The 14,176-nt window shown below is 59.8% G+C and overlaps 1 protein-coding gene across 2 annotated transcripts in view; it reads left to right on the top strand.

The window, feature by feature from the left end:
- The window catches only part of COL7A1 (collagen type VII alpha 1 chain), a 106,624-nt gene that overhangs the window by 41,758 nt on the left and 50,690 nt on the right, over window positions 1–14,176 (top strand). For both annotated transcript variants that reach the window (XM_045023781.1, XM_045023779.1), the window contains exons 45-67: window positions 354–398; window positions 1,101–1,136; window positions 1,685–1,729; window positions 2,146–2,181; window positions 3,431–3,466; window positions 3,900–3,932; window positions 5,047–5,118; window positions 5,748–5,807; window positions 6,324–6,359; window positions 6,758–6,838; window positions 7,495–7,530; window positions 7,631–7,675; window positions 8,238–8,309; window positions 8,403–8,447; window positions 9,344–9,370; window positions 9,461–9,505; window positions 9,876–9,956; window positions 10,459–10,494; window positions 10,637–10,672; window positions 10,943–11,023; window positions 11,922–11,957; window positions 12,401–12,472; window positions 13,487–13,531. In XM_045023781.1, the coding sequence (XP_044879716.1) occupies window positions 354–398; window positions 1,101–1,136; window positions 1,685–1,729; window positions 2,146–2,181; window positions 3,431–3,466; window positions 3,900–3,932; window positions 5,047–5,118; window positions 5,748–5,807; window positions 6,324–6,359; window positions 6,758–6,838; window positions 7,495–7,530; window positions 7,631–7,675; window positions 8,238–8,309; window positions 8,403–8,447; window positions 9,344–9,370; window positions 9,461–9,505; window positions 9,876–9,956; window positions 10,459–10,494; window positions 10,637–10,672; window positions 10,943–11,023; window positions 11,922–11,957; window positions 12,401–12,472; window positions 13,487–13,531 (1,137 nt within the window). The remainder of the gene's footprint in view (window positions 1–353; window positions 399–1,100; window positions 1,137–1,684; window positions 1,730–2,145; window positions 2,182–3,430; window positions 3,467–3,899; window positions 3,933–5,046; window positions 5,119–5,747; window positions 5,808–6,323; window positions 6,360–6,757; window positions 6,839–7,494; window positions 7,531–7,630; window positions 7,676–8,237; window positions 8,310–8,402; window positions 8,448–9,343; window positions 9,371–9,460; window positions 9,506–9,875; window positions 9,957–10,458; window positions 10,495–10,636; window positions 10,673–10,942; window positions 11,024–11,921; window positions 11,958–12,400; window positions 12,473–13,486; window positions 13,532–14,176) is intronic.

Here is a 14,176-nt window from a genome sequence, read left to right as displayed (position 1 = left end):
CCTGGCCAGAAACCTTCTGCCTGTGATGGCCAAGGGACAGTCTGAGACAGAGCACTGCAGCCTCAAGTGGGGAAAGTCAGCGGGAGCCACGAGCCTGTTCTGTGTTCCTGTGCCGGGGTGCGAAGGCAGGGCCACGCAGATGGGGTGTTGCTACAGTCCACTCTGCTCACAGGATCCTCCCAGGAGGCATCTGCTGGCCACTCGCCCAGTGGTGCCTGCCTCTTGGAAACTCTGCAGGATGAAATGGGCCGAAGGCCTCTTCTGCTGCCCCAGGAGCTCCTCCCAGCTAGGTCCTATCCCGGGCATGGTTCCTGTGCCCTCCAGCACTGACACACTTGTCTCTTTTGTGACAGGGAGACCGCGGGCAGCCGGGAGAACTCGGAGAGGCAGGGGAGAAGGTGAGAGTTTGCTGGAGCACAGGGTTACGCTGTGGGGACCAGGGATATCGGGCACTGGCTCACCTCTGCCCTTGGGACAGTGCTGTGAGTCACGACATCCTGTCCAACCAAGAGGAGAGTTTGGGACCAAGCAGGTGACCTGTCACTACTGGAGCAGGCACCACACTCAGGGCTCCTGATCTGAGGCCGAGTGCAGTTGGCTGCTGCTCCCACCTCCCGAGGGTGCTCCCTTTGCACAGGGAACAGGGGTCTGCAGTTTACACCCCTGGGACTTTCCGCCCCCTGCCTGTTACTGCTGCTCCAAACCAAAGTTCTGCCCCAGAAGTGATGGAGAAAACAGGAGCCTTGACGAGGGGAGAGGCTGGGATTTCCCTGCGACCATCCCTGTCTGCCGGCAGTCTCCCCAGTGACAGACTGGCTCTCAGTCTGCAGGTGTGCTAGAGACGTGGACAAACTGGATGTGGATTTCTGGGCCCCCGGATGGGCAGGCCCATGCTCCGTGCTATGGCCATGTATCTCGGAACCCCTGCAGGAGACTCTGTCTAGAAGATGGATGCTCTGCCCTAGTCTGTTTCGACTGGGTCTCCGAAGAGGGTGCCTGCTGGCTGCTAGGGAGCTGCTGCAGGGGGCAGGGCTATCCGAGGGGCCCCGGTGAGTATGAGCCCGGCTGAAATTCCCTTTCTCTTTCCATTTCCTCTGCAGGGTGATCGCGGACCTCCTGGGCCGGAAGGGAAGAAGGTAGGTTCGCTCTGGGTTAACCTTTCACAGCCAAGGGCCTGTGATCGCTGGGGGTGGGTAGTAGGCAGGACAGCTCTTGCCAAGGAAGCTGGGTCAGCCCCGTCCCTGGCCCTGGCTCATTCTGTTCAGCCTTGTGGCCCCCTCTCTGGCCCTGATCAGCACATGAGGGACAGCAGCTGGTTGGGGAGAGTGGCTCTTCTATCGTGCCAATGCAGCGGGTCAGTGCGCCTGCTCTCTCTGCTTCCCTCATGACTCCGGGAGCATCTGCACCACCAAAAGGATCCCTTTCCCCCAAACCCACCCACGTCCTGCCACTCACGAGAGCAGGAGCGCTGGCCAGAGGCTTAGATCAAGCAGTGCTGTGTGATCCCAGCTGGGGAATGGTTGAGGGAGGAGCAGAGAACCGGGTGAGCTGGGGAGGCTGAGCAAGGGGGGTGCTCTGGGTGCAGGTTGGCTCCTGCTGGCTCTGACGGTCCTGCCTCACTTCTAAATGCCGAGTGTGCACAGAACCTGTCCTGCTTCCACTCACGCCTTCTCTCCTGTTTCAGGGGGAGCTGGGAGCTCCAGGCCGCCTGGGCCCAGCAGGCAAAGAGGTGAGTGTGGGAGACCCCTGCTAGCCCAGGTGGAACGTGGCAGTGCCAGCCCCACAGTGTTGCACAGCCTGGGCAGGAATGCTCCTGTGCTGAGATGTCTGCTGCGGCGCCCCCTGCTGATCTGGCACCATGGTTTGCAGAAATGACTATTGGAACCTCCTGTAACTGCCCTGCCTAGGCCTTGGCTTAGTACGCTGAGTCAGTGGGAGAGTTCGGCGGGCGGGGATCCTCCCTCCAGCTTCTAAGCAATGGGCCCCAGCACAAATTGGGCTGGAGTCTCCATCCATGGTTCTTGGGCGGTCTGGCTCTGGCCTGGGGTGTGAGTCTCTGGGGCGGCTGGTATTCCCTGCATGGACAAACGAATGTACCGCCAGTTCTCTCATGGGCTTCTCTTGTCTCTCTAATCTCTGGAACAGGGATTGCCAGGACCGTCCGGCCCCCGAGGGGAAAAGGTAGGGACCCTTCGGAATGGCCTGTGTCCGTTCTGCTTGCTGGGCCCCTCAGCCAGCTCTTGGGGTGAGCAGAGCATTTGTGGAGCATCCATGAAGTGAGAGATGACAGCGCCTGTCCCTGAGCTGCGCTGATTTTCCACCCGTGTCCCCGACATTGCTCCTAACATGGAGAGTTCTCTTCCTCCGCGTATCTTCTCTGAGCCTGCGCACCCCTAGTGTTGCCTTCGTCAATGTCCCTCCCACAGGTCTGGGCCTCAGGGGCCAGGAACCCTGGGCCTAAGTGCAGAAAATACTCAGACTGTCCTTAATGCAACAGACAAGGGGTCAGCTGCCACACTGCTGCCCCTTTGCATTCATCACTGACATTTGGTGGGTGCCTGGAGACTAAGTGAGGAGTGGAGGAAGAGTCCAGGTAGGAAGGGCATGGCTCTAGGTCTCTAGTGAGAGAGGTGCTGGGAATCCCCCATGATAGGCAAGTCGTGTGGGCAGGGCTGTTGGATCTTGGAGAAGCTCTTAGAAGAAATAAAATTCCCCAGGTGTCTCTTTCTAGAGAGGAGGTATCTCCCCTGTGTTGGTATTGCCCTGCAGAAGGCGGTGGCATTGCGTACAGTCTGCTTGGTTTGTCACATCAATGCCAGCCTGTCATCTCCAGCTGGGGTGCTGGTAGGGCAGAAAGCAGGTGTCCTCCCTGTGTGACTTGTGCCATCTGTGCTCACTGGGCACAGAGAATGGGACCACTGATGCTCTGTCACTCAGCTGGGGCAATAACACTCTGCTGGCCGGAGTCACTGTCTAGGTCTCTGGCACTAGCCCCAGTGCCCTTGGGCTTGGGTTCCCAGCGCTGCAGGGGAAGGGGAATCGTTGCGCTCTTTGGATCTGTGTGTTTGAAGTCTGTGGTGTGGGGGAATAGCGAGATCAATAACGCAATCCTCCAGTCTGGCACCAAGCCCCGCGGGAATCTCCTTGTCGATAAGTAACGCCCAAGGAAGGGCAGCTGGGTACCTTGCTGTCCGATGGGGACCTTGGCCTGCAGCGCTCAGCCAGGTGCAGAGGGAGTGAGCCAAGCTGGCAGATAAGCTGAAGGGCCGTGGCTCTCAAAGGAAATTGAACTAGTCCTGAGACTCTCGGCACGTGGTGCTCTCTGATGGCTTCCTCACGATCCCAGGGCAGGGTGGGCTGCTGCCCCTTGGGAAGGCTCTGCCCCCTGGGTGGGGTGCTGACCCCTGGCCTTTGTCATTCTCTCCCTTAGGGGGATCAAGGTGCTCCTGGGGAACCCGGAAAGCCGGTAAGTGGCCTCCTCTCTGCCAGGCAGAAACTGCATTCTCGAGGGCTGGGAAGGGTGTTACCAGGCTCCCAGGGTGGGAACTGACCCTCAAAGGGGCAGGAGGGGCACCACAGGACCGCGTTCTGCTGGGACAGTGGGCCCCCAGCGTTGGTGCTGGTGGGAAGGTCGGTGCAGAGATAACTCACTGCAGAGAGTGGGGCGTTGTCTATGGGGTCTTATTGCACCCACATCACTCTTCTCCTGAGTGCTGACCTGTCAGGGGATGGGAAGAAGGCTGCTTCTGTGGATACCTGGCCAAGGAGAAGTGCTCCCCCTGGTGGCTTAAGAGGTAGCAATTCCCATGAAGGGCAGGCAGGGCTCTCTCCAGGTGTCCTTGCCAGCAGAGAGCAGTGCATGGATTTCAGCAGTTTCTCTCCTTGTGTTTCTCCTCCAGGCTTCCAGCGTCTCTGGGATCAAAGGAGAGAAGGTAACTGAAAATGATCCTGTCCCCAGAATTGGGGCGCTGGTGTGGGAGGGGCCTCTCTTAGTTCTTTTGCAAATGTACAGTTTGTAAGATGCACTCCCAGCTGGCACTGTGTTTTAGGGCAGGGCAGAGTGCAGCCATGGGGCTTGGGCCTGCGGTGTAGTGATGGCTGATGTGACCCAGGAAGGGGGCAGTTACCCAGCAGGGCTGACAAGCTCAACTGCATGTTGATTCTGCTCCATGGGCCAGGGTTTCTGGTTAGGATGGCACACTCCCAGGGCGCCCAGGAGATGCCCCCAGAGGTTGAGGGGAGAGGCCAGTCTCTATGTAGTAGCTTAGGGTTGGTCCGTTATCTGCTCAGTGCCTTATTGCTGTGGTCAGCCCTGGGTGAGAGAACCCACCTCCTTTAGGCTGCCATATTCCTGCCCTGTGTTCCCCTCCTTCAGCCACTCTGTTCTGTGTCTCTCTTCTTCCCACTGCCTTGCCTTTCCTGCAGCAACTCTCAGGACTCGAGGGTGTCGCTCCTACTCCCATCCCCTTCTGTCTGTTCAAATCATCAGCAGTGAAAGAGTTAAAGTTGACACTCACGTGAGGTCATTGGGTTTGAGAGTTGCTGCTCCAGTCGGATTGGCAGGGGCACTCACCCCACTGGGTTGTTGCATCAGGCTCTCTGCAGACACAGGCAGCCAGCACTGCAGTGGCTATGCTCAGGTCCTGACTGGAAGGCTCTCTGCAGCTGGGAGGGCTGGAAACATATTTCTTGTAATGAATTGAAAGCTGAGGCCAAGCAGGCTGGAGTCCCCATGCTTGGGGGCAGGGGAGCTTTGCCTTCGCTGGGGGCAGCGTGGAAACATCACCTGCACAGAGGCAGCTTTGGCGCTGCTCGCTCCAGCATTCCATGCACATTCCTTCCACCCCCAGCCACTCCCGGCTCCATGTCACCTGTGGTCAGTCCAGCTGGCTCCTTTCAGTGTCATCCTATCCTGAGCCCAGCCTGCCCCCGTTGCCTTGGGAAGCAAGTGAACGGCTCGGTCTCACCTGTTGGTGGAAGGGCCAATGTTGGGGTCCAGAGGGGATCAGCTCAGCGTGGCTGATGTTGCTGTTTCCTCCGTTCCAGGGTGACAGAGGACCTGCAGGAGCAGAGGGGGCCCCGGGTCCCAGGGGAGACGCAGGAGATAAAGGAGACCGCGTGAGTATCATTTGGGCCATCAGAGGCACCGCTCCAGCGCCCAGCACAGCCAGGAGCTCTGGCAGAGGCAGGCAGCTCAGTGGGGGCCCAGGGGATAAAGCCATCTCTCCTGTCCCCTCTGAGACCCAGGCCCAGGGCCAGCTCGCTGAAGTGAGTTTGGGGCTCAGCTCCCCGCTTAGTGGGCAGGATCCCAAGTCCTGCAGCCAGCAGCCTGCTCAGGAGGGGCAGGCACGCTGCTGGGAGTGGAGACCGGAGTAGCTCTTGGTGCTGGAGAGGGTGATCACTCTGGGACAGGGGCATACAGCTCTCATAGCTGGGTAGGAAAGAGGGTCTCTGCCTCCGGTGCTGCATCCTGCAAGGTGGCTCCTCAGTGCACCGTGGCTTAGGGGCTCTTCAGGAGTGAGTCTGAAATCTGGGCCTGTGCTTGGGGCTCCCCGACACGCCTGTGTAGCTCCCTGCTCTGGGAGTTGGAATCCATCCCTCCCTGAGGGCAGGCCAGGATCCACCATGTTGTCTGGATGTAACATCGCTGGGGGGAGGCAGTGAGAACCACAGCTTGGCCAGGTGAGGAGCCTGGAAAGGGCTTGTCCTTCCTGCCTTGCTCTGACCTGCTTTTCTTTTTGTTGCAGGGCCTCCCTGGATTCAGTGTCACTGGCCCACCTGGCCCCAAAGGAGAACAGGGCGACAGGGTGAGTCTTGCCTGCCTGCCTTGTGGCTGGCATCCCCCAGCTGGCTGTGCCCTGCATCCCGGGCCAGGTGCCATCAGGGCCATGGGGCCGTGCTCCCACTCGTGTCCGTCCCTGGGATTATGTCTGACTCAGAGCTGTCTCTGAGGAGGGAGTTGCTCAGTCTCTGTCCTTTGGGCCAAGGTGGCATCGATCAGCCTGGGGCTGTGCCCCTCTCTCCATCATAGTGGTGGGTAAAGGGTCAGAGAGCCAAACGTGGCTGATGTGAGCCCAAGTGGGAGCCCATCTCTGCACAGGTGGGGGGCCCTGGCTCACCTGCACTTGGGATGGGGGAGGGATTTGGGGACTTGCACCCCCACCACCCATGTGCAAGAAGGACTCTGGCCTATGGGAAGGCCCAGGAGCAGTCCCCAAGGCCCCGTGAGTGCTGCTCCATGTCCCGCAGCCTCCCCTGAGACCACACAGACTCTGCAGGGAGCAAGGTCACCAATAACAGCCTCTCTCTTTCCGGACAACCAGGGGATTGTCGGCCTCACTGGCAAGAGTGGCCCAAAGGTAATGGCTCCGTGGGGTGAGGGGTGTGTGGGGAGGGCTCCTCAGCCTGGCTGCCCTGGGGGCTGGGTTGTGTGTGCGCACTGGTGCTGTCCTGTGGGGGGAGGGGTTCCTTTCTTCTTGTGCCGTTTGCATGGATGCTCTGTTTGGGTGTGGGGGAGCTCTCCCTACCCTGCACGTGTGGGTGCTGTGTTATGTGAGGGGGAGGGACGGTGCCTCTGGGCATTCACTGTTTATGTTTGGGGGGAGGGGGCTCACTGGCTGCTATGGGCTGTGTTGGGGGGGCTCCTCTTGTTCTACACTGTTCACATGGGTGCTGTGGGTTGGGGCTCTCTTAGCTGGGTGCTGGGTTGTAACCAACTGGCCTCTCCTCTCTGTGCTGTGATTTTTCTCTTGTCTAGGGTGACCCAGGGGAACCCGGGGAGAAGGGGGAGCTGGGGAGACCAGGAGCTCCGGGGCAGATGGGCCTGCGAGGGAAGGAGGTAACGTAGAGGTGCTCTGGATAAGGAGGGCATGACCTGGTGCATGCCAGGGTGCTCGTGAGCAGGCAGATGGGGCTCTTGGGCCTACAGTTCTGACTGTTGCCTCAGACAGTCCCTGCTGGTGGAAAGCCTGTTTCTGGCTACAGTGATTATACAACATCCTGGAGTTTCCATGGAGACCCTGTGCCAGATTGTTATGACAACATCAACAGGCTATTTTTAACAGGGGATCCAGGAGGTATTTGAGGGGGCTGTGTGGAGTGGAGGTGTGTCCGGTGGAGGTTTGTTTGAGGGGCTGGTGAGGGTGGGGTCATGTGCAGGCATATGCCTGGGGAGGAGGCTGTGTGGAGTGGAGGTGTGTTCCTGGGGATGTGTTGAGTGGAGTTGTGTTCAGGGCGATGGTTGGGGGCTGCATGGAGTGGAGGCATGTTCCTGGGGTGTATCGAGGGAAGGTGTGTTCTGGGTGATGGTGGGGACTGTGTGGAGTGGAGATATGTTCCAAGGAGATGGGGGACTTGCGGATATGGAGGTATTTAGGGTGCTGAGTTTGCACACAGGGTGCACTGAGTGGGTGGCTCTATGTTTTGTTGGTCAGGGAAGATTACTGGTGACTCTCTTTTTTTTTTTTTTTTTTTCCCCTCTCGTTTGTGCTGCAGGGTGAACGTGGTGAGAAGGGTGACGAGGGGACCCCAGTAAGTGATCAGTCTGCCGCTTTGTGGCAATGCCCCTCCCCCGCTTGACCACACTTGGCTTTTCCCGCCATTCTCTTACTTCCCTCTCTTTCCCTCTCAGGGAGAGCCGGGTCAGCCTGGCAAACCTGGCGACCGGGGCCCCCGGGTAAGTGAGGGGGATGTGAGGGGTGTATGCCGTGGGGTGGCGGGGGGGAGGAGATCATGAGAGGGTTGCATGTGGGATGCACAGGGGGCCGGAGTTGCTGGGACCAAGTGGGGACATGGGGATGGACAAAGTGATGCCCCTCCATGGGACTCCATGCTGTCAGGCTCCCTGAGCTCCTGTGAGTGGGGAGCTGCAGAACAGACCCAGCTGTGCCCTGTGTGCTGCCTGGGGGTGAGACAGCAGCTGAGATACTGACTGGGGTGAGCTCCAGAAGGCGGAGCCTGGCAGAATGGTGTTACAGTGGGGTTTGGAAAGGCAACTGTCCCTTTTCCCCACCCCGGCAGCTGGGAGCCTGGTGAATTCCAGCCTCTGTAGGGGCAGCAGCAGCATGGCCTCTTGGAGGGGCCTCTGCCTGGCCCCTGCTCCATAACTGCTCGGACCTGAGTGCCCCTGCTCCTCCCCAGCCCCGTTCCTTGGGTCTAGGCTCCCCAGCCTCTCACTCCAGCGTGGGGGTCACCATGGTGCTGTGGCCCCGCTGCCTCACCTGCTGTCTCTCCACCAGGGCCTACCAGGAAACCGTGGCCTCCCCGGGGAGAAGGGTGACCAGGGAGACTCCGGCGATGATGGCAAAAATGTAAGTTCCCGACTTGCAGCCCACCCCTTCCTTCCCCAGCAGCCAGCGGCCTGACTCTCCCCTCCCCTCACTGTGCCCCGTCTCTCCTTGCAGGGCAGTCCTGGAGTACCAGGGGCCAAGGGCGACCGCGGGGAACCGGTGAGTAGCTGCACCCCCTTCGGCCACGCTTGGAATGAAGCGTTTAGTGCCCAGCCTGGGGGTGCTCCGCCCCCACACAGACCCTTCTCCTTGGCGAACTGCAGTAGAGTGAGGCTGGGACCCCCAGTGTCACGCCTAGAGGGCTGCAGACAGGGCACAGGGGCACCACCATGACCCACACACGATGGAAATCCAGGCATGTAGGGGGATCGCCATCCTCTGAGAGGAGCCGCTGCAGGCTCAGGGTGTCCATTGCATGCTCTGTGCACACACCCCTGCTCCTGTTGCACTCTCACCCCACATAGACACAGGCTTACTTGTACACTTGCTGATTTGCCCTGGCCCATGTGGTGCGCCCAGGCCTGCACGTATCCTCCCTCATGCCCGCCCAGACCCTGCACAAGTAAACTCAGCTGCCATTGCCTGAGCTTGGGATGATGATCTTTCCCTTCCAGGTCTCTGGTTTTGAGCCAGCCCAGGCTAGCAGTGCTGGCAGCTAAGCCGATGTGCTAAGCCTGATGTTTTGCTCAGGCTCTAGTTGGCAATCTCAGCAGAGTACCCAAAGGCGAGCTGGTCCCCGGAGATGGGCCAGGTCAGGGCAAGGGGGCAGCGTGGAGAAGCTTGCACCAGTGGCCATCCCTGAGCAGCTGCCCTGGCCATGGGAACCCCCCAGTGCAGCTTCTTGACTCAGGGCAAGGTGTGGAGCTCGGGCTGCATTTGGGCTCTGTGCCGGGTGGGGGCCCCCAAAGCTCTTGTTCTGCTCTGGTATGTCTAAGGTGGTTTGGAGCCCTGCAGAGCCTTCCCCCCGTCCCCATGGGGTGCTGCTGTGTCTTGGGCTGTGTCTGTGCAGATGTCCTGGAGGCCTCCATTAATGCAGGGCTCTCTCTCCTCTGCAGGGGCCGGCTGGACCCCCAGGACGAATTGTAAGCTCAACATTTCTTTGCCCCTGCCCTGGTTGTGTTGGGTTTTTGTCCTGGGCCCCATAGCATGTGACCCCTCTCTCTGCCCCACAGGTTGGTTCGGAACCTGGAGGAGGAACTGGAGAGAGAGGCGAGAAGGTGAGGCTGCTACTACCTCCTGGGGGCTGCCGTGGGATGGGAGCTGTGGAGCTGCCCTCTCTGCAGGAGTGAGACAGCCCAGCTGAGGGCCCCAGGCTGTAGCCTAGAGCTCTTTGTGTTCTGGTACCACTCAGGACTCTGCAGTATGGACCACACCTGCCCTGCAGAGAGACTGTCCTGGAGTGGAACCACTCCCTGCCTGCCTGGCAGGGGCATGGCTCACCTGGGCGTGGCTCTGGGGGATGCACTTGGAGGAGGATACAGGACAATCTGGTTCCAGGGGAGCGACAGAGCTGGTCCACCTGTCTGAAAACACTGAACATCTGTGGTCCCGTGTCTAATCTGTTCTGACTCTCTGTTTCCATTTCAGGGGGAGCCAGGGGACCCCGGAGAGGATGGGATGAAGGGTGTGAAGGGTGAGGCCGGGGTACCTGGCCTGCCTGGAGAGAGGGTAGGTGCCAGTGCCTGGGAGTATCTGTCTCAGGAGGTGCCACTTGGAACTGAAATGTCCTTGGATTGAAAGCTTCTGCAAGCCGAGCTCTAAGGGAGGGACGGGGGGCATGGCAGAGGGAGCGGGGGGCTGGGTGTAGCTCCTGGGAGCACATAAGGGCGCTGTCTCACAGGGAAGGGATGCGCATATTGCGGGGGGTGGGGGAGATGTGCCTGCCAGGGGAGCAGTGAGTGTGGGGAGGCTGCATTGGGCGGGGTGTACTGCAGGAATTGGGGAGTCTGTAGCACTGGGTTTGGGGCATAGGAGCACATAAGAATGGAGCATGCTGGGGGCTGGTACCTCTGGGGAGCATGTGCATGTGGGGAGAGCGTGCACAGGGAACTGGTTCATCACTCAGGTATTCATGTGGTGCGGGGCAGGGTGATGAGTATATGGGGGAAAGTGAGCCCCAGCCATCTCCTCCTGACACTCCTGGAGCAGAACCATCTCCTTCCTCTTGCAGGGGATCGAAGGCCCCAGAGGCCCCCCTGGAACTCGGGTGAGTCCCTGTTCCCTGTCCTCTCTGCTGCTCTGGGGGGATGCAGCACTTCCTGCTCCCCACCCAGGTGCTGGGGAGCGTTGGCTGGCTCCGCCCCTCACCTTGTGACCAGCTGTGTTCTCTTCTGTTTCCTACCCTACAGGGTGACCCTGGAGACCGAGGCCAATCAGGAGACAAGGTAAGAGCCTCCCTTTCATGTAACATGCCAGGTCTGCCTGGGCCCAGCATGGGGTGGGCGGGAGGGTGTAGCTGGGGTGTGTTGGAGGGGCCCCATTGGGCCATACCATGTCTATAAGTGGAGCTCTCAGCAGGACGTGCAGCTGGCAGGGCCTCTTTGCCTTGTTCGTGGGAGAGAGGGGATGCATCCCTGCTGCTTGGCCTGTGCTCTCGGGGAGGTCGGAATAGGGGAGCCTTGGTGCGAAGCCGTCACTGCCTGGCTCTCTTTCAGGGAGACCGAGGCCCTCCGGGGCTGGATGGCCGGAATGGGTTGGATGGCAAACCTGGGCAAACGGGCCCCGCGGGGCAAAGGGTAAGTGTGGCCTGGCTGGGGGAATCCCATCCCCCTTGAGTGAGGCTGCCCCTTGGAGGGGCCTAGGAGTGGCTCTGCTCCCTGCAAGGAGAACCACTAACCGGAGTATCGGCGTATCGCCAGGTCCTGCTAGCCATGTAACATACACCCGGCAGCGTGACCTGCCCCGGATAGCACCGCCACCCGACAGCAGGGTGTGCAGGTACCCGGGAGACCCCTTCTCCAGGCCCCCAGCTGTAGCTGAAGGAGCTGCCTCAATATTGAGGGTTACGGTAGGAAGGCAGGTGAAGGCGTTGCCTAGCAGGGCCGTGTGGGGCTCTCCGCATACAGGCCGACAGCTGCCTCAGCTGTGCCAGTGCACCCTGGAGTAACACCCCAGGGTGGGAGGGATGTGCAGTCTCTAGGGTGACCCACCCAATCCTTGGCCTCTCTGCTGAGATGCCAACAAGGGCACCAGATAGTGCCAGCTGTAATGGTGGCTCAGTAGTGCAGGCACCTGTCCTTGAGGATGGATACAGACCATCAGCTCGTTCACTTCAGCCACAGAGCCCATGGAGCCTGAGCTGGATTTGAGTCGGTGCCTAGAGGGAGGCTCTGTGTCCCTGAGCCGTGCAGTGCCCTGTGCTCATTTGAGTCCGTGCCCCCTGAGTGCCTGCTGCCGGGCTAGCTCAGGGGTGCTGCTGGCTTTCCCTGGGTGGCGGCTGCTCCCTTCCAGTGAGTCTAGGGGTCCTGTTAGCAGAGGTGCCTGTGTGGTGGTGACCTCTCCTGCTTTCATGCCGTGATGTGAGCCAGGCCTCTCTGGAGCCCCCAGCAGCACCCTGACATGGGGTGGCCAGGCCCTAGAGTCAGGCCTGAGCCCATCCCCAGTGATCACAGCTATGTTCTCTTGTTTTTCTAGGGTGATCCAGGCAAGCAGGGTGACCCCGGCCGAGATGTAAGTACAGAGCTCCTGATTCTGAGGGGTGGCGGGTCACATGAGGCAGGGGGCTTACCCACTCCCCCCCTTTCCCTGGGGCACCCCGAAAGTCTCATGCACAAGGCCAGTATCTGAATAACACTGCAGCAATGGGCCCAGGCATCACCAGAGCAAAGCACTGGTTCAGCTTACTCTGTGCCCCACCTCCCTGTCACAGGGGTCCATCCATTCCAGTATCCTTCCTCTGATCAGCAACTGATGCTTTACCCTGAGAGCCCGAGGCCTGGAGCTGGTGGAGCTGTTCTGGGGGCCATCTGACCCTGCAGAGTCCCTGGCCCGAGGGCACTACTTACCCCTGCAATCACCAGTCTTCCTCTCCCTTTGGTGCTGAGCTGCTGCCCCTCTTGTCTGCCTGTGACCCAGCTGGGATCTGCCTCTCACCTGATCTTCTATTGTTGCAGGGGCTGCCAGGCCAGCGAGGGGAACAAGGTCCCCCAGGAGCCATCGGCCCCCCAGGACCACCAGGCTTAGCTGTAAGTAGTTTGGTGGGCTGTTGTGGGCCATGCCTGCTGGCTGTTCCCGGCACCTCCTCTGGCATTGCCCTGCACTGGCAGGGCCCCAGATAACCCACCCCCTGCCTTGCCTCCCTACCAGGGGTTTCCTTAGAATCATAGAATATCAGGGTTGGAAGGGACCTCAGGAGGTCATCTAGTCCAACCCCCTGCTCAAAGCAGGACCAATCCCCAACTAAATCATCCCAGCCAAGGCTTTGTCAAGCCTGACCTTAAAAACCTCTAAGGAAGGAAATTCCATCACCCCTCCAGGTAACCCATTCGAGTGCTTCACCACTTTCTTAGTGAAAAAGTTTTTCCTAATATCCAACCTAGACCACCCCCACTGCAACTTGAGACCATTACTCCTTGTTCTGTCATCTGCTACCACTGAGAACAGTCTAGCTCCATCCTCTTTGGAACCCCCTTATGAGGTCACTCCTGCTCTCCGGCTGCCTCTCATCCATGGTCTCCACTCACCCTTATGTGCTTGCCCTGTGGGGTGTGACCCTGCCTCACACCATGTCCCACATGCTCTGGAGGCCTGTTCCCAGGATTCATGCTGCCCCCTTGGGCCATCCTTTTGCCCTGAGCAGCCTAACCCAAGTCTGATGTGAGGCCTGCTCGGGCCTGGGGGTGCTTGCCCAGAACTTCCTGATCTGTCAGGTAGGTTTGGGGCAGCCCTTAGCTCCCAGCAGCTCCGTTTGGCTGGTTGCTCTGCCAGCTCGGCCCATGCTGTTACCCTGGGTCTGTCTCTCTCCAGTCAGCTGCCTGCTCCTGTTGGCTGTCATGCCCCTGCTAATCACTCTCTGGGCAGGGCTCACAGCCTGACCCAGCCTCCCCTAGGTAGGAGCTGCTGCCCTGTGGTATGACAGTATTGGACTCCAGCCACCCTGCCGGTCGGGGTGAGCCCAGAGGGGCCTGTGGAGGGCCCTGCTGCTGTCTCAAGCACGTGGAAGGCCCCTCACTCTGCTAACAGCCTGCGCTTCCTTCCAGGGCAAACCCGGCGACGACGGCAAACCCGGCCTGAATGGGAAGAACGTGAGTAAGGGAGCCAGCGTCTGCTGGAGAAGGGCAGCTCCTGGCGGTGGCAGGCAGGGTCTCTAGGCCTGATGTGCAAGGACCTGCCCGGGCGAGAGGGAGCTGCCCTGGCAATGGGGTGGGGTCAGAGGAAGAGACAGCTGCCTGTAAAGCTACAGGGTCCCCGAGACTCTGCTGAATGCAGGCAGAGGGCTCCTTGGGAAGGGGGGGTTTCCCTTACCAGACTGGTGCCTGCCCCCGCCTGACAGACCAAATATTGGCAACCCCTGTAACAGGCCCTCAGCTTGCCAGGACCTTCCACTGATGGGTTGTCAAAGGGGCATAACAAAGGGCTTCTCAAGCCAAGAGTGTGGGCTCCCCCATGTGGGGCACCCAGTGTGCCATATATCAGAGAGGTAGCCGTGTTAGTCTGGTTCTGTAAAAGCAGCAAAGAATCCTGTGGCACCTTATAGACTAACAGACGTTTTGCAGCATGAGCTTTCGTGGGTGAATACCCACTTCGCCATAGGTAACCACTAGGGTCAGTGCCATTCCTCAGCTCCACTAGCCCTGAGGGAGCCTGGCTCATCTACGGGCTGTGTGGCAGATGTCAGGAGGCCTGGGGGACCCAAGGGGATGTATTGTGCTCCCCAGTGTGGAGGTAAC

Source organism: Mauremys mutica, chromosome 7 (assembly GCF_020497125.1).
Source record: "Mauremys mutica isolate MM-2020 ecotype Southern chromosome 7, ASM2049712v1, whole genome shotgun sequence".
Classification (NCBI taxonomy): domain Eukaryota; kingdom Metazoa; phylum Chordata; order Testudines; family Geoemydidae; genus Mauremys; species Mauremys mutica.
This window is presented reverse-complemented; position numbering and strand designations above follow the sequence as displayed.